The sequence below is a fragment of the Dama dama genome, chromosome 22 (genome assembly GCF_033118175.1).
Source record: "Dama dama isolate Ldn47 chromosome 22, ASM3311817v1, whole genome shotgun sequence".
Taxonomy (NCBI): domain Eukaryota; kingdom Metazoa; phylum Chordata; class Mammalia; order Artiodactyla; family Cervidae; genus Dama; species Dama dama.
Window position 1 is genome coordinate 53456862 of NC_083702.1, and position 19773 is coordinate 53476634.

The following is a 19773-nucleotide window of genomic DNA, read 5'->3' on the forward strand; positions in this document are numbered from 1 at the left end:
CCAATAAAGCCATCTACGTGTGGAATTTTCTTTGTGAAACATTTTAAACTACAAATTCCATTTCTTTAATAGATATAGGGATGTTCAGTACTGATTTAGTCATATTTCACAAATTCTGATATATAGTATGTTCATAAATATTTTCTGGAATAAGAAATGGCAACCGGCTCCAGTATTCTTGCCTGGAAAACTCCATGGACAGAGGAGCCTGGTAAACAGTTAGAAGCAACTGACCACATAAACATTGTCTGATTTTCCTTGTAATTTCTTCTTTGATCCATGAGTTATGTTTTTTTCTTTAAAAAAAAAAAACGGAAGCTACTTAGCTTCTAAATATTTAGAAATTTTACAAATCTTTCTGTTATTGTTTTCTAATTAATTCCATTGTGGTCAAAGGATATACCTTACATGACCTGAGACCTTTTACATTTATTGAGACTTATTTATGGTCTATTTTGGTAAATTTTCCTGTGCATTTTAGAATAATGCCCATTCTGCTTTGTTTAATGGAGTGTTATATAAATATCAACTACATCAAGATGATGGACAGCATTTCTTAAACCTTGTGTATCTTCACTGATTGCCTGTCTGGTTCTATCAACTACGGAGAAAAAAGTATTAAAATCTCCAACTTAACCATTTTTCCTTGCGATTCTATCATCTTGGTAGCTGTTTTTCATTTCTCCCATTTGTTCTTTCTGCCTCTTTTTTTTTTTTTGCCTTCTTTCAGATTCATTAAATATGTTTCCATGATTCCATTTTATGTTCTGTGTTGGCCTATTAGCTATAACTGTTTGTTTTATTATTTTAGTGTTTCCTTTAGGGTTTATAGTATAGTCTACCTTTATGTGGTATTATTACATGTTTAGCAAAAGAAACTTACAACAGCATACATCCATTTCACTCCTTCTAATCCTTACTTCTGTTTCTCCCCTCCTGGTCTTATGTTTTCATTGTCATAAACTTTACTTACACTAATGTGTAAAGCTCCACAGTGCATAATTATTATTTTTATTTAAGCCAACCAATTATCTTTTAAGATTTAAATAATAAGAAAAATTCTTAAATGTTTATCCATGTAGGTACCATTTCTGGCGCTCTTAGTTCCTTTGAGAAAATGCTTTCATCTTGGTATCACTTCCTTTTTTAATGTAATATTCATTTATTTTTAGCTCCGCTTCGTCTTCCTTGCTGCTGGAGTTTTTCTCTGTTTGTGGTGATGGAGGCTACCCTTTAGTTGCAGTGTGTGGACTTATCATTGCAGTGGCTTCTCCTGTCGCGGAACATGGGTTCTAGGGCCTGGGCTTCAGTAGTTGTGGCGGATGGGCTTAGTAGCGCTGTGGCATGTGGGATCTTCCCAGATCAGGGATCGAACCATGTCTCCTGCAATGGTGGGCAGACTCTTTACCACTGGGCCACCAGGGAAGCCCATTGTCACTTCATTTTGACTTAAGGACGTCTTTAAGCATTTCTTATACTGCAAGTCTGCTGGAGATTACTTCTTTCAGCTTTTGTATATCTGAAAATAACTTTACTTTGCCTTTGTTTCTGAAAATTATTTCTACTGAGTATAGAATTCTAGGTGACTGTTTCTTCCCCCCTTTAAATGTTGATCCACTGTCTTCTCACTTGCTTTGCTTCCAGAGAGATTAGCTGTCATCCTAGTCTTTGTTCCTATAGATTTAATGTGACCTTTTTCTCTGTCTCCTTTTAAGATTGTTTTCTTAACCACAGGTTTTGAGCAATTTGATTATGATGGTGTAAATTTCTTAATGTTCCTTGTGCTTGGATTTTATTGAACTTCTTGGATCTGAGATTTTATAGTTTTTATCAATTTGAAAAATTTGGGGCCATTAATTCTTTATATATTTTTATGTCCTACTCTTTCAGGACTCCAATTACACATAGATTTAACTTCTTGAAGTTGTCCCATAGCTTAACAAAGCTTTTTTTTTTCTCTCCAAAAAACAGAAAAGGAGGAAATAGTCTCCAACTTCCTTAAAAGAAGGAAGAGCAGCTTTGAGTTCCCTGCTTTTGTAGAGCAGCTTTGAGTTCCCTGCAAAATTGAATGGAAACATACAAAGAGTTCTCATATAATCCCTGTTTCCACACATACACAAACTTTCCCACTATTGACACCCCCACCAGAGTAGGTACATTTGTTACAATGAATGAACCTACACTGATACAAGGTTATAATTGAAAATCTATTGTTTTCAATTATACAATTATATCTTCCAGTTGTACATTTTATGGGTTTTGAAAAACCTACAATGTCATATGGGTTATGTGGGTCATAATGTCATATGGATCATAATGTCATGATGTCAATGTCACAATGACAGGTATCCATAATTATAGTATTATGTGGAATAGTTTTACTGCCCCTAAAACATTTAATATAGGAAGCTACAGAATCACACTTGAGCTGGCTCCACTTGACCACTCAAATCTTATTGATTATTCTCCTTACTCACTCTGTCCTGGCCATACTGGCTTTCTTTTTATTCCTCCAGAAGGTCAAGGGCATTTTCTCTTGTTCTTTGCTCTTGCATTGACATCACCTGGACATTTCTTTGCTCTTATATTCACATAATGGTTCCCTGTTGTCATTCATAGAGGCTGTAGATGATCCATGCAGTCACTTACTAATCATATTACCTTGGTTTTTTTTTTTTAATCTTCATAGCACTCATTACTATCCAAAGGGACTTTATTTATTTAATAATTCATTATCTATATCTCTTCCACTCCATTCTCTGATACCCATTAGAAGGAAAGATAGAATCTCATTCACAGCACATAATAACACTCATCTGCTTATGTTCACATAGTAGGTAGTCAGAAATATGAAAAGCAAATGAACAATTATTATATTTGCCTAAAAATCAATGAACTTATTTGCTAAAGTAATTATAACTTTGCCATACATTTATTTGCTGCCTTCTTTCATCTGACTTATGGAAGGAAGGGAGTAGGGTGTGTGTGTGTGTAGAACAAACCTTGTCTGCTCGGCTCCAGATGGCTTTAGGAGGTGGTTCCCCACTGATGGGAATCTCTAGACGAAGCTTATTTCCTGCAATTACTGTCACTGTATTGTCAGCACCAAGACCATCCAGGTTGATCTTAGGTGGATCTAGAATACGAAACATGGCCTTTGTCATCAGACATTTATTTCCACATGATTATATGGGTTAGGTCTTGTCTAGTGTTAAACACTGGTAATAACCAATATTTTATTTGGTCAAAAAGGATATAAGAGGAGTCAAAGCAGTCAGTACCAGTACCTTGCAAAACCATTTCATTGTTAAGATCTCTTAAGAATCAACTATTAACACTGTGCCTAGTGATTAATACCGATTCATGTATTTTTCTTTAAATGTCACATTTTGAATATAATTCCAAGGTCAGCAAACCCAGAAAAACAAGAATACAACTCTGAAATGATTTCTTTTATCTACTCACCAATAACGTGAACTTTGGCAGGCAAAGTAACAGAATAGGCATCTGGTGTGAATACATAATCACCTTCGTCCTCAACGAGAGCATTGGCTATCACTAATTTGTGGATTCTAAGGAAATGAAAAAACATATTTCTAAGACTGTGCAGAGATTTAGACTGTATAAGACCCAAACTGAGGAGACACATGGTTTTATCTTAACTTGCTTAGTGCAGCCTGCAGAGAGAGTGATAATAATGTGAATACTTGACTAGCCTATTTTTTGATCCACATTCAGTATTTATTTTGGGCTATATGAAACCATCTCTACAAATACAGCCTGTTTACTATGCAAGAATCTCTTCTGCCTTTAAAAAATTTCATAGCTTAAAAAAAGAATAGAAGATAACATCTCACTGATGCCACTCTAAGATTCAAGAAATTACCAATAACCTTGACTTTGGTTTTTTTATGCAAACCTAAGAGCAATAGTTCTTAAAAAAAACAAAACTGAGGCATAGGTGATATACAGTATTCTATGTTTCAGACATAAAATATAGTAATTCACAATTTTAAAGGTTTTATTCCATTGATAGTTATTAAAAAATATTGGCATAAGAACAGTAGTTCTTAACTTCATTGGCATCACGAACCAGTGAATATCTGATGGACACAATGGCACCTCAATCTGGAGAAAAACAAGTATTTTTGTACACAGAGAATCTGCTTACAATTTCAGAGGATTTTTGGGGGCTCCTGAAGTTCATAGGCCTCCTAAGAATCCATGGATTCAAGTTTAAGGACTCTTGGACTTGCCCTTCATCTTTGCTAGATTCTGGAATATTAAGCAACCTCCCCACTAGCGAAAAAAAAAAAATGTGGAAAGATCATGTGACATTTATTAGTTAGGGACAGTGAATCCAATTTGACCAGTTCCTCAACTCGAATTCAGTATCATTCTTCTAAATTCATGTTTATATGGAAGGACTCAATCAATGGATTCCAAAATAATACAGCACCTCACTGTGAGGTGCAGGTACCAGGTCATGAGTAAGACATGATGTACCGCAGAGAAATCACCGATTCTTGCTATTTGGAAGCAAGAGACCAGAAATAGATACTCTCCCTATGACTACTCTTCAAACATCCTTACCAATCATCTAACTTAGGAAGTAGAAGAAGTCAGTATGGGGACAGCCCTCCAGGGATCGCCCTAACTTGTTTACCTTCCTTTGTGAACAATCTTTAGACGGTCAGTCTCCTGAACAGGTAGGCCATTTTTAGTCCATTTTCCTGTTATGTTCTCAGATACTTCACACTTCAAGCAGATTTCTTTTCCAAGGTTTACAGTCTGATCAGTCAGAGGTGTCAATATCTTCAGAGGTTTTACTGCAGAAATAATAGTTATAAGTGCCAAATCCAAATTTCAGACAGGCCAAGATGGTGTCGTTTCACAGTTTCACTATAATGCTTGTTTTGAAAATGAGCATTTGCTCCAATGCAACTGAAATATTCCAAGACAATGAGAGCATAACATACATTTCATGTTTGATTATCCATGATTTTATTCATGAGAAAGACTAGAAGAATCCAGAAAACTGCACCCAGTTGAACTGAGCCAGGCAGGATTGTGCAGAACGCACACATATACCTGAAATATTGACCAGTTACTTTAGTTCACCCTGTGAAATGAGCCACAACCATGCACGCCTGAGACTACAACTCTCCCAATTTCAGATAACCTCCTTCCACTGCCTCCAATAGCTCACAAGCTGCAATATTTTTAACCCCACTTTCAAGAGCAAATTTCAGATCTTTTTCAAGGTAAAGTGCCATATTTATGGAAATATTTACTAGACATGTGTAAAACTGTGCCACTGATTTTTTTTATTAGGTTCTTACCATTTTATTTTATTTTGGCTGCACCATGCAGCATGTAGGTTTTTGGCTCCCAGACCAGGGATTGAACTTGTGCCCCTTGCATTGGATGTAGGAAGTCTTAACCACTGGACCATCAGGGAAGTCCCTCATTTTACTTTTTAAAAACTGGGTCCCTGAAAAAATTATTGAGTGTTGTGTCTGTAACCCACATTCCCCCTTGCCCCTATGATTTTCACTGCATGACTTTGTACAGCACAGTAATTTTTTAAAATGCGTGTGTTAATGTTATAGCAGGACTAACTATAATTGCTGAAATGAATATAAATATCAGATAAGGATCTGCCTATAGTTGAAAAACCTTTTTTGATATTACACTACAATTGCCATTATCCCACAAAACATAAGGAGTGTGCTGTGATTACTTCCAAATAATTCAATGGTCATATGAATTGCAACTGGACTAAGAAATAAGGAACAGGACTTCGCTCTCCACCTATAACTGATCTTCTTGTGAAGTTTGCTATTCTAGTTTTCATGGCTAACTGGAAAGGACAGGCTCTGCCATTAAGAACTTACTATCATCACGGGGTATTTGAGGAAGGCCATGAATTCTCTCACACCTCTAAAGCCTATCAGTGGATTAGCTCTTACAATCTTCTCAATTGAGGCCCACTAGTTTGAGTAACTTCTCACCCCTATAATTCAACAATTATAGAATGTTGAATGTTTATTGAATAGATAGCAAATTCACCTAGGGATTAAGCAAATAGGATATCAGGATTTGATATCATATCTAAGTATTTATCATCTATTTATATGGTTTTGGAATTAAAACATTTCTTAACCATTTGGGTAACTTCTCTGGCAGGTGATTTTTATACTTCCTTCTCAGTTCAGTTCAGTCGCTCAGTCGTGTCTGACTCTTTGCGACCCCATGGACTACAGCACGCCAGGCCTCCCTGTCCAGCACCATCTCTCAGAGTTTACTCAAACTCATGTCCATTGAGTTGGTGATGCCATCCAACCATCTCATCCTCTGGCATCCCCTTCTCCTCCTGCCTTCAATCTTTCCCAGCATCAGGGTCTTTTCCAATGAGTCGGTTCTTCGCATCAAGTGGCCAAAGTATTGGAGTTTCAGCTTCAACATCAGTCCTTCCAATGAACACCCAGGACTCATCTCCTTTTTCCTCTATTTCTTTGCGCTGATCACTGAGGAAGGCTTTCTTATCTCTCCTTGATATGCTTTGGAACTCTGCATTCAAATGGGTATATCTTTCCTTTTCTCCTTTGCTTTTTGCTTTTCTTCTTTTCACAGCTTTGTAAGGCTTCCTCAGATAGCCATTTTGCTTTTATGCATTTCTTTTTCTTGGGGATGGTCTTGATCACTGCCTCCTGTACAATGTCACAAACCTCTGTCCATAGTTCTTCAGGCATTGTGTATCAGACCTAATCCCTTGAATCTATTTCTCACTTCCAATGTATAATAGTTAGGGATTTGATTTAGGTCATACCTGAATGGTTCTGGTAGTTTTCCCTACTTTCTTCAATTTAAGTCTGAATTTGGCAATAAGGAGTTCATGATCTGAGCCACAGTCAGCTCCTGGTCTTGTTTTTGCTGACTGTATAGAGCTTCTCCATCTTTGGCTTCAAAGAATATAATAAATCTGATTTCAGTATTGACCATCTGGTGATGTCCATGTGTAGAGTCTGTCTTCTCTTGTGTTGTTGGAAGAGGGTGTTTGCTATGACCTGTGTGTTCTCTTGGCAAAACTCTGTTAGCCTTTGCCCTGCTTCATTCTGAACTCCAAGGCCAAGTTAGGCTGTTACTCCAGGTGTTTCTTGACTTCCTACTTTTGCATTCCAGTCCCATATGATGAAAAGGATGTCTTTTTGGGGTGTTAACTCTAGAAGGTCTTGTAGGTCTTCATAGAACCGTTCGGCTTCAGCTTCTTCAGCATTACTGGTCGGGGCATAGACTTAGATTACTGTAATATTGAATGGTTTGCTTTGGAAATGAACAGAGATCATTCTTTTTTGAGATTGCATCCAAGTACTGCATTTCAGGCTCTTTTGTTGACTATGAGGGCTACTCCATTTCTTCTAAGGGTTTCTTGCCCACAGTAGTAGACACAATGGTCATCTGAGTTAAATTCACCCATTCCAGTCCATTTTAGTTCATTGATTCCTAAAATGTTGATGTTCACTCTTGCCATCTCCTGTTTGAGTATTTCTAATTTGCCTTGATTTGTGGACCTAACATTCCAGGTTCCTATGAAACATTGCTCTTTGCAGCATCAAACTTTACTTCCATCACCACAGCTTCCAACATCCACACTGGCTATTGTTTTTGCTTTGGCTCCATCCCTTCATTCTTTCTGGATCTCCAGTAGCATATTGAGCACCTACCGACCTGGGGAGTTCATCTTTCAGTGTCCTATTTTTTTGCCTTTTCATACTGTTCATGGGGTTCTCAAGGCAAGAATACTGAAGTGGTTTGCCATTCCCTTCTCCAGGGGGCCACGTTTTGTCAGAACTCTCCAGCCAAGCCATGTAGGGCCACCCAAGACGGATGGGTCATGGTGGAGAGTTCCTTCTCAATACTGGTACTCTATTAAACTGAGTACTAGGTTCTTAGAGACTCTGATTGACATGATATAGACACTCAGCTAGAATGGAATCTAATTTTACACATCTAAAACTGTCACAGGTCGAAGTCAAACAGATTGAAACTTTTCTAAAACTGAATTAACAAACACAACACACTAGTAAAACAACTTGGGAGACATACAAGGAAGTCTTACTTACAGTCCACACTAAGTTTAGCAGATGACTGTCCTCCTGTTGTCATTACAGAATATTCTGCAGTATCAGCCTTTGTTGCTCCGTCTATGACCAAAATGTGTTTTTTGCCTTCAACTCTAATGTGGTATCTTGATTTTGGACCAGGGACGATTTCCTCACCATTCTTAAACCTGAGTTAAATAGATGATTTTTTTTAAAAAGTTTTATAAAAAATGCTTCAAGAGGTAGTCACCAGACACTCAAGAACTGCTTGTTGAATGAAAGAATGTATGGATCAGCCTCTATCAATAGATGACTACTGTAAGAAGTATTACCTGAAAATTACATTAAAAAAACAAAATCCCATTTCTTTCACTCAAGATCAATTAGATAAAGCTGCTAAGAGTAGATATTACCTATGTTTGGGCTCTTGATGCACACTACTAAGAATAGCATTTTAATACATTTTAAAGATAGCTATGATTCTAGGTTACAATGAACAATCTGTTCTAAACCAAATTACTAGCGATCCCTGCTGCAGAATATACTGTCTCTCAATCAAGATTTTAAGATTCCAGATCTTCTAGTCTTTAATTTTGAGGTTACTCCCAGTGAACTTGAGAAAACACATCCCATCTGACCCCCAAAATATGTTTTTTATTTTTAAGAAATGTTCAAGTAATTTGGTGATTCTAAGTCTAAAATATTTTTCTGAGATACTGTGACAATAAAGTGACTAGGAGTAACATAAAAAAAGCATATTTTCCATAAAACTTGCCGTCATGGCATAGTGAGAGCATGCATCAGAAAGAGCACCCATGGGCTTTGGAGTCAAATAGACATGGGGAACCTTGAAATATTCATTTACTAGAAAGTGCCTACTTCCCTATATCCTTATCAATATAGCTATCTGAATCTTTTTTTTTTCAGTCTCACAGGTGAAAAAAGCCAGTATCTTAGGATAGTTTTAGTTACATTTTCTACTAACACAAATGAGGTTGAGATCCTTTTCATATGTGTAAAAGCAATTTCCTACTCTCCTAAATATGAAGGCCCTTTTTTTTTTATTAAAAATGGACAGACTTCAGGATATCTATTTACCATTTTACATTGGCATCATCTTCAGACACTTCACATTCTAATTCCACTCTTTCCCCACAATAAGCTTTTGTATCTTCCAGCTGTTTGGTCACCATAACTGGAGGCTCTATTGTGGAAAAAAAAAAAAGAAAATCAGAATCATTAAATGCCCCAAAATCTGCTCATGACCCTGGTTTGTTCACAGATGAAAAACCAACAGTAAGAAAGTGTGGTTGATCACAGAGTGATGGTTAGATGGTGGTAGTTAGAAGGTGGATTTTTTAATGACTTTTCACGGTAAAATAAACAGTTGGCAGCCTTGGGTAAGTTTCACATAGTTTCCCAAGAACTCTTCAAATCAAATAAATGATTGTTTTAGAGAGCAGACACACTGTATCAAATAATCTTCTTTGGGCAAATAAGATAGCAGAAGATAGACATTTCTGAGGAAGGAAAATCTATAACACTAAAATTCTCTACTTATGGTTTTAGACAGATGATAGAGATTACAGAATTGTCTTAAATTTTTTTTAAATTGAAGTGTAGTTGATGTGCAAGATTACAAAGCTGTCTTAGTCACAGGTCCTCATAAAGAAAATAAATGCTTCATGGCTTCATTGACACCCTCCAGCTCTTTTCACTAGTAAATGATGGTCTTCAGCAACCTCAGTGCCAACCATCGATGACTTTTACTAACGAAGCTGTTTCAAAGGAAATCAATTTGTGATGAGCTGAATGTGTGAAACGGTTATCCAGTAGGCTTTGTTGGGTTTCAAAAGCTATCCCTAGAGCAATTAAATTGCAAAATACTACTTACATGAGCCAAACCACAAGACATTTTTACTCAACAGTTTTTTTCTCCTGTCAGCTTTTCTAGTCTTCAACAAACCTGAAGATTAATTAGGATACCCTATAAACACCGGTACAAAGATGCTTCAATCCAGAGCCAATCTAACAACCCCAAGCTAAACCATCTCGAGTGGTACTACTATCTCTGCTCTGGAGCCCAAGAGCTCACTTCACCATTTTCATTTTTGATTATTACCCCTGAGAGAAGGAAAGCCATTGACTCTTAATGGTTATGTAAGAGATTTCACTTTACCTCTCACAAAGAGCTCAGTGGAACATTTCTCATCACCAGCTGTCACATAATACTCCGAATCATCTGTTAGGGCACAGTTATTGATAAACATGATTCTTTCACATCCTTTATGTTCAAAGATGTATCTGTTTTAAATAGGAGGAAGATAAACAGAATCTGTGAATCCAATTTTATTCTTTTCTTTATTGCCAGCAAATTTGGCTTATAATTCCATAATATTTGAAAGTCAGAAATAGTCATTTTGATCTGCAATTTATTAGCCATATCTTACATAGCTTAATAAACATTAAACATGAAGTCAATTTCTATCTTTATAACACATAATGTAATACATATGCATATTTGCATATAATATTTGTCATTATTTTCTTTTATATATGATTTTTTGAATTCTCAGGTGGCACTAGTAGCAAATAACACGGCTGCCGATGCAGAAGACATAAGAGATGCAGGATAGATCCTTGGGTTGGGAAAATCCCCTGGAGAGGAGAATGGCAACCCACTCCAGTATTCTTGCCTGGAGAATCCCATGGACAGAGGAACCTGGCAGGCCATATTCTATAGGGCTGCAAAAAGTCAGACACGACTAAAGCAACTTAGCACACGTATTTTTTATTCCAAACATAAAATCAGTACTCACATATTTACCAATGAACAATTTTTAACCTTTTGTTGGAAAATACAGTAGGTTAAGATTTTTAACTCCTTACATTTTTTAAAGTGATCAATTCATCTACTCTACAGAGGGAGAGAAAGTTTCTATTTTTCATTGATTTATTGAATTCACTCCTTGCTAGCCCAGTGACATTTTATTGGGTGAATAAATGATTACACAATTTAAGCAATAATATGAATTTAATCATTAATATAGATGGTAATTCTATACAATGTGATATTATCTTAAATGAGCTTAAGAACTAGTATTATCATATATATCATAGTTATCATCTACTGAAAAAGAACTTAAGTGGAAACAAAAACCTGAAATCCAGAAGACTGCAAAATTTGATTATCTGTGATCTAGATTATGGATGGGTATATTAGAGCATTATAACAGATGAAAGAGTTCTTACTTGGCAAATTCTCGAAGACTTCAAGAACAAAACAATAAGCAACATTTTTCAAGATAAAAATAACCAAGTAAAATTATGTTTTTGGTAAATTCAGGCTGCCTTCAAGAGACTTTTACCAGATGTAAACATTATTATCACAAAGTCACTCTGAGAGCAGGACCACATTAAGAAATTGGAAACTACCTAATTGTTCCACAGAAGTGACAGATTTTCAGGATTAAAGCCCTTTAAAAATATACACATGGTTCCTGTTAACTTAAAAAAATATACTGGAGTTGAAAATCTCTCAGACTGAGAAGGATCTCTGTAAAGTAGTTTCCTAATAGCCTAGCAATACCATCAGAAATCAGGGATTAGTTTGTTTCCTTCATTTGGGAAAAGGGTCAAAAAACAATAAAACATAGGCTTTAGATGCTATTCTGGAAGAACAAAAGTTATCTCCTTATAAAGTGTGATTCCTATAACAAACTGGTATATTGAATACATATTTCAATTTTTCTCAAATTTTTTTAAATTGGGCAAAGTTTGGCAATGCTCTGAAGTAATCACATATAACCTACAATGACACAAAATCATAATTACAAGTACTTGAAATAGTTTATATAGAATTAAAACATAAGGCAAGGTTTAATTTATATAGCAACATAACTTCAATGCTTCCAAAATACATAAAAAGTTTTTGCCGTCCCCTCATATGATTTTGCATCATACGAATATAACTAAAAAGTGCTTTCAGGCATAGAAAATCAAGTCAAATTACTCTTTGATTTATATAGTTACTACTGATTATCTGCAAATTTGACTTACTTTGTACTGGGTCGAATTTCTTGACCATTTTTATACCATTTCACCTCCAACTTTGGATCTGCCAGTTCCACGACAAATCTTACCCTGCCTCCTTTATCAACCTGATATGCAGGATCAAGAATTCTTGCAAAAGCTAGTAGAGAGAAGATACAAAACTATGTTAATATGTATATGCATATGATATGAATTTAAATAGTCAATCTGAAAACCTAAAACTGAATAAATTGAGACAAAAAGAAAAAATAGGAAACTTTCAAATAATCCCTCATATTTTAGAATTCTGCATTGATTTATAAATAATAAGATGGTTTAAAATTTTTAAGCGAGTCCATATGCTTTTGGAAGAAACACAAGTAAAGAATTATTGAAGAGGCTTTAAAAATGATTGTCTTCATTCTTTGGGCAATGTATAATATAAAATATCCAAATGAAATTTGAACCTGAAGGACATGCTTATTCTCCTAAAATGATTATTTTTAGTTTCATTGGCATTATCTGTGTATATCTATCTTACAGATAGTTTTTTTTAAATCATAGAATTTATGAGCTACTTCCAACCACTCATGAGCTTAAATGGAATGCCTTCGACTGATTGAAACAGTAAGCTTATCACAATTTTGGTACTGTGGAAACCTGCGCAAATATTGACATGCTTAAACACTTGGGTTACCTCAGCAGGTGTGAGACATGAATTCCCCATGACGCATCAAATGGGTGGAAGAATGTAACAGTAAAACAAACAGAATCTACTCTACCTAGATAAGAACCAGGAACCTGAGAGTGACGGAGAGATGCAGCGGATGGATAAAGGGGCTGCTGAGAAATCCCCAGGAACACAGGAATATTTAATATTCCATTACACGTGTGTCACTGTAATGTACTTTTGTTACCTTGAACCTTCAGCAGCTGTCCACTGCCTACTTTGCTGAGACGTGCGGGGCGGTGAACTATTTCACCCGAGGCCAAGTTAACCAAGAGAAGCGGAACCCCTACAAATTCCACTGCAGCTAGTCCGACCTATAAACCCAGTAGGAAATAGGGAGGCTTATCGTCTCCGCTAGGAGCGCTCAGACGTCCTCACCTGCACTCTTCTTTTCCACTCTGCGCATGCGCTTGAGCCGCTTGAGCATACCACGCAGGTCCGTGATGCCGTACTGGAAGGCGATCTTCTCGTACTCGCTGGGTTTCGCATTCTTCAGCAGCTCCCACACGTCTACCTCGGGTTGTTCCTCCTGCGGCTTCACCTCCCTATCCGGGGAGAACCATTGCCTAGTTTAATAGCTGCCCACCGGCCTTTAAAGACCAGGAAAGTCGGAGTATGTACCGATTTTTTTGGTTCGGCGCTAAAAGCTCTGTTTAAAGCCTGAGTACTTAAACAGCCAAGGAGAAAGTCTACTTTGCATGAAGTCTCAGTGCAACTTCTAGATAGTCAAAGATCAGATCCGTGCACTTGCATTAACGCTCTCGTTTTCCTAGTTAAAAACACAGTATTAAGGAGATAGAAAGATTTCAGGAAATATCCTTTAGCTATTTTTACTTATTTTCAACCTGAAAATCCAAATAGGAGATGAGATTTGGAGAAACTTAAAAGATCAGTTTTCATCTAGGATTTAGATATTGAAATAAAGTTTAAGAACCAGAAGATTTTAGGTGTTGGTCCATGAAAGAACAATGCTCCTTCTGCCTTGCTTGGTGTGCATACCCTAACTCTGCATGGAGATGGTACCAATAACAGTGTTTCAAATCTTCAGATTTTGCAAATAGCATTTTCGCTACCATGTTAGTAAATGTGTACATTAACCATTTTTTGCTGTTTTTTTAACACAAAAAATATTTGAAACTGTGACTAAGCACACTTGGTCTTTGCTTCTGTTTGTTCGGTTTGGTTGTTTTTCATATGATTTTTGTGTATACATATTATTTTAAAGAGAAAACTTCTTTTTTTTTTTTTTTTCTAAATTGTCAGAATGAAAAGAATGAGGTTCAAAATTCTCTCATATTTCATCTAAAAGTACTGTCCAGAACTTTTTTAGAAGTAGTTTGGGTATAAACTGCTTTGAATCATGAAAATATAAGTGTGAAACTATAAAGCAAGTCATAAAGTGTTCCATGAACAAGCTAACAGTAACTTACTGTGATTATCAAAATCATGACTCTAACTTTTGACCACTGGCAAAAGAACGTATAGAACATATAAAGAACATATATAACTACTGTATACATACACATACATAGGATTTAAAGTACATACACTTGTATGTATTTTAAAACCTAAAAGTGAAACAAAACTCAGGAATAAGCCCTCTTCAGGGAAAGAGCCTTAGTTGTAAATGCTGAATATAATTTAAATTGATTTCCTTAACTAGCTAAGAAGTTCCAATTTTGTTTAAGTTTAGTTGACTGTTTTTATTGACTAAGGTTAGACTGGAAATATTTTAGTGACTACTTACTGTGAATAATGCTGGTTTGGGTATGATTTTTCCAGGAAAACTGGTCAACACATCTTAAACATCAGTGTGAAAACAGGTGCATGCTATCATGATAGCAAATAATGAGTTACATATGTTTGCACTGTCATATTAATTATACCCATTTCAGAATTTCTTGAGGAAATACTGGGTTATAATCATAGGGAAGGGTAGGAGAATGGAATAGAGTTTAGGGTGGCGTTAGGCAAGGATGGCTTCTGCATATCTAATTTCCATTGTCATGTAAGTCTTTTGCCCAGTAAATGATGTTGAGGCACATCTGGATAACAGAAGAAAGTGAGAGGTCACTGGTCCCTCAGCGACCTTTATGGGAAGGACTAGAAACACCATTAGGAAAATGTGCTTCTTAAAGATTCAAGATCCAACTCTTCATTTCACTGAAATGGTAACTACGCCCTCTATTAACATAGGGAAATTGATAAGCTTAAGAAAATTGTCCTGAAGTTGAAATATTAGTAATAATTCGTCAGGTCTACTATATCTATTGCCTGAAAGCAGTCTACATTTCAAATTTAACATTTAAATATTTTGTAGGAAGTCTTGGAGAATTGCGATTAAAATGTGTATGTGTGTGTATACATTTTATTTTTTCCTGTGGGACTTTCTTCAATCCTCTTTATTATTGCTCTATTTTTGTCATATTAACCTGAGTCTCCACATTGTAAAATCATCCCAGTCTACATTTTGTTCCATTTGTATCTCAACCAAAAAGAATTACCCACGTATTTCAAATATCCACTTGACATTGGTAAAAAGATTTAAAGATATCAATGACAAAGACAGATAAAAGAGCTAAATACATCAAACGCTGAGAATATCCAGGTGTAAGGGTGAATGTTTACACGAGGAAGTCACTAAGGAATAAAGACTATTTTCAGTGTGATTTCTTGAGTCAGTTTTGTTGATAGATTCATAAAACTGATCATCCTCACCATTTTCTTCATTAACACCAAAATACATCCCACTCTACCACGACCTTAATCCTATCATGCTTTGTATACAAACACAAGTACCTCTTGCCTCTTCCTTACTTTCCTCTCCACCACTCAACTGAAACCCAAATAGCAAGGAGATAGGTTCCTCATTTTGTATTGGAATATGAGGTCAAGGTGCCCATCTGTAGTATTTCCTTAACTCATTCAGAACATATCTTTACTTATGATGGTGGCTGCACATGACCGTATCTGTACGGCTACATTAAATTTCAGCTGGGAGAAAAATCCAAATTTCTATAGGCACTACTGATTCCTTTCTGAGAATTAGCATAGACCTATATAATATTTACAGTACTTCCATCTACATCAAAATTTCTATAACTTGACAATCCTAGTGTAATACAAAGCGGTTATAGAAATTTTATGTAGAATAAAACTTTAAAGTATTTATATAGGTCAGGTCTCATAAAAAGATACTGCCCAAAGACTAACTGTGATTTATCTAATGTCTATTTGGAATATGCTAACTTTGTTCAGGGCAGGGAGATATTTCGTTGTATAAAGGTGTTGGTGCTAATGATATTTATTCTCATGAGGATTTTGCCATACACTCTAGGAGTAGAAATGTTATTACCACATGTTATTACTACAGTGAAAACACATGCAATTCACAAATTAGTAGGAAAACACAATGATTTCCAAAGTTATACTGATGGGTTAGGACGTAGTATATTAAATGAATATAGTCTCACAGTGACAACAATCTAATTATGAGTCAAAATCATAATTAGGGGATGTAAAGAAAATGAGAACTAGAGACATGTTGACTGCTCAGTTTTTTTCTAATAATTTTTTTCTATAGTCATTTTGACCATTAATTAGATTTCTTTTACTCTGAAAATTACTGATAGAACTAGCGTGTTCTTTTTTCTTTCCTTTTCCTTTTAATCAGACTTGGCACTTAATAATCTATTACATTTTTATTGATTGATTATGTGTGTGTATGTGTATTTTGTCACTTTACTAATGTCAACTTAAAAAAATTGCACAGTGTGAGAGCTCTGAATTAAGTTTTATTTGGGACAAAATGAGGACTGCAGCCTAAAAGACAGCACCTCAGATAGCTCTGAGAAACTGTTCCAGAGAGGCAGTGAGGAAGGTCAGTATATATGTGATTTTGGTGAAGGGGGAATACACACAATTAAGCACATATTTTTCTGGAAAATTTCTGCTAGTCTCATGAAGCTTTTGCTAGTTATGAGGAACAGTCGTTATCATGAAGGATTTTAGTGCTTTCTAGATATGAGGAGATATGAGAATTGGGCTCATAAAATCAGCTCCTGAAAATGTCTGAATATAACTCTCTGACGACCCGTCCTTCCAGTTTTTCTTCCAAGCACACAGTGCCTCATTTCTGCTCTCCACCCTGAACTCCTTTCAGGGAGTATTGAAAATCAGTGCATGATTCAATCTTTGTAGAGGAAGATGGCAAGTACAGATTAAATAGTTGACACTAATGTAAGTTCTTCAAGGGAAAATGTCACATTTTGGGGGGAAGTGGATATTTATTTGACACCTGTATGAGTCTGGTCTCTTACATTTAACTTAATTCTCTCAATAATACTCAAGTAGTTTTTATCCTCTGCATTTACAGTTGTGGAAAGCAAGTCTCAGAAAGGACATATCACTTGACCAAAGTCATGTCCAGTAATTAGTAAATGGGAGAGCTGAGACTCAAATCCATGTTTTAACCACTACCTTTTTCTTCCCACAAATATGTATTTATATCTTTCCATGTGCCAGGTGCTGGAAGGCATTGGATTTATTTTCCTCACCTCAACTAGTGTTATAGTCTACACAAAGAAAGCATTTAGCATTTTCCTGGTTGAGTAAATGACCGCAGGAAAAAAAAAAAAAAAAAAAAACCCAAAACCTCTTGTCTTCCCAAAGTTTTAACTTGTTATAAATGTACAAGGTGCCCACTTCCCAGGCAGATTCAGAGTGATGTTTCTTATGTGGAGTCACAGGAAGTGTGCTGACTCAGAAAAGGGAACTTGGATGTAGGTGCCTGCCCTCCCTCAAGCTACCTGTATGACTTTGGGGTAAGTCACTCAACTTCTCTGGTCTTTGGTCTCTCACTTGTAGAACAGGAAGAGTGTGGCTCATTAAGGTCACTTCATATTCTATTGCTTTAAAATACTTTTAAAGAATTAATAAATATTATTGAGACCAATGATTATTTGAAGTATCCAGAGAAGGAATGATGTTTTTGATACTGCCAAAGTCTATTGATTGGCTAATATCCATTTGGTTATTAATAAATGGCCCCTGTTAATGTTTCTGTTCTCAGCTTAAATGTTTAGAGCTGGGGGTGAATGTTTCATTCACAGGGATTTGAATAAAACCACCCAACTAAACTAAGAATGAAGACAAGCCTATTTATTACCATTTGTAATTTGTTTTGAAGCATATCTATACCTATGATTTTCAGTAGACATAGAAAGCAGTAAGAATAATAAGAAGTGAACCTAAAAAACTAAATGAAGCCCAATATCAATATTATATATCATAAATTTAGAGTTGTAGTTTTACTGTTTATTCACAAATTTGGTACATAAACACCATCCTAGCAAAAGTCATTTTCTTTATGTTTCTTCTGTGCTACAGCAACTATCTAGACATGTATATCTTTATATATAACATATAATATAGTATATTTATGATTATGTATGTGCATATATGGACTTCCAGGTGGTAAAGAATCCACCTGCCAATGCAGGAGATACAGGTTTGAGCCTTGGGTTGGGAAGATCCCCTAGAGAAGGAAATGGCAACCCACTTCCCTATTCTTGCCTGGGAAATCCCATGGACAGAGAAACCTGGTGGGCTACAGTCCATGGTGTCACACAGAGTTGGACATGACTGAGCGACTAAAAACAAAAAACAAATATGCATATATAGGGCAGAAATTCTATAAAATGGTTGTGTACTAAATATCCATAATGAAAGTTTATAAATTTTACTGCCAGAGAGTACAAAGTTAAAGCAGCGTGAGTGATAATACTAAACACTAAACCATTTCACTACTATTTTATCCCTTCTAAAAATGCAAATTTAGGGCATTTTAAATATCTCTGAAATAAGGATGTGCCTTATAATCAGCAGTATGTCATAATAAGCTATTTGGACAATTTTTTTCATTGCTTAGTGGTTTATAATACAGGTATATATTAGCATGGTGTCTTAGATTTGATGAAATACAGTAAATCATCAATACTATGTTAAAGTAGGTGTATATATATATACATATATATATATATACACATAAATATATACATCGGCTGAGACTTTTACCAAAATTTTGAAATTGACTTTTCAGTCAAATATCAAAAGCAGGAGAATGGCAGCTTTATTTATTCAATCATGATGAGGGATCATGATTGAAATAATAGAAATCATGAGAGAAATAAGAAGTTTTCAGGCATTTAAGTCTTCTGTCTCAGTTTTCAAATTTCCTCATCCCCTACTAAGAAAATATGTGAAGAGTCATATAACATTTAAAAAGAAAGTAAAAGCATCAGCTAAAATATTTAGCAGATTAGTAGGCAGTTTTTTCACTGTCTCTTAATCAACACTGTTATAATATTCCATAAGCAAAACACATTTTAAGAAATGAGAAATTCTTTGAAAAAGATCCACTTTAAACTTGACTTCTCTGAGTGGGTATCTAAAAGATTTCCAGGCCAAAGCGCCTCACTCCATCACTGGGTTCTCACCTACGTTTCAGGAGACCACTAAAGTCAAGTTCCCCTGCATCCTCTTGACCTTCTCCACTGTCATTAACAAAAGAAAAGCAAATCTGGGTTTAATGCTGAGACACATATACAACAATTCCCCCAAACACTCTATGTACAATGTATATGCAATGTTGTACTAGCACACAAATCATGGGACTAAATCAACACAAACAGTTTCTTTTCACACAAGTGACATTTTAAATTTTGGAGGATGTACTTGTGGAAAAGTAAACACAAGGAACTTGTGTTACTCTACGATCTCAGAAGACACATTTTTGTAGATTGCATATGTAAAACTGCTTGGATTTGTGTTAAAACAGAGTAACACAAATGCACTAAAGCCAAACAACACAAAGTACTTTGTTTTTGCAAGTTGGGGGCTCTGGGA

At 35.7% G+C, this 19773-nt stretch overlaps 1 protein-coding gene across 1 annotated transcript in view; it reads right to left on the minus strand.

The window, feature by feature from the left end:
* Positions 1–19773, minus strand: part of MYBPC1 (myosin binding protein C1) — a 95028-nt gene that overhangs the window by 33531 nt on the left and 41724 nt on the right. Inside the window, exons 14-22 of the mRNA XM_061124169.1 lie at positions 19365–19421; positions 13246–13412; positions 12165–12297; positions 10285–10409; positions 9204–9309; positions 8127–8293; positions 4667–4829; positions 3466–3572; positions 3003–3136 (exon numbers count right to left, since the gene is read on the minus strand). Of these exons, the coding sequence (XP_060980152.1) occupies positions 3003–3136; positions 3466–3572; positions 4667–4829; positions 8127–8293; positions 9204–9309; positions 10285–10409; positions 12165–12297; positions 13246–13412; positions 19365–19421 (1159 nt within the window). The remainder of the gene's footprint in view (positions 1–3002; positions 3137–3465; positions 3573–4666; positions 4830–8126; positions 8294–9203; positions 9310–10284; positions 10410–12164; positions 12298–13245; positions 13413–19364; positions 19422–19773) is intronic.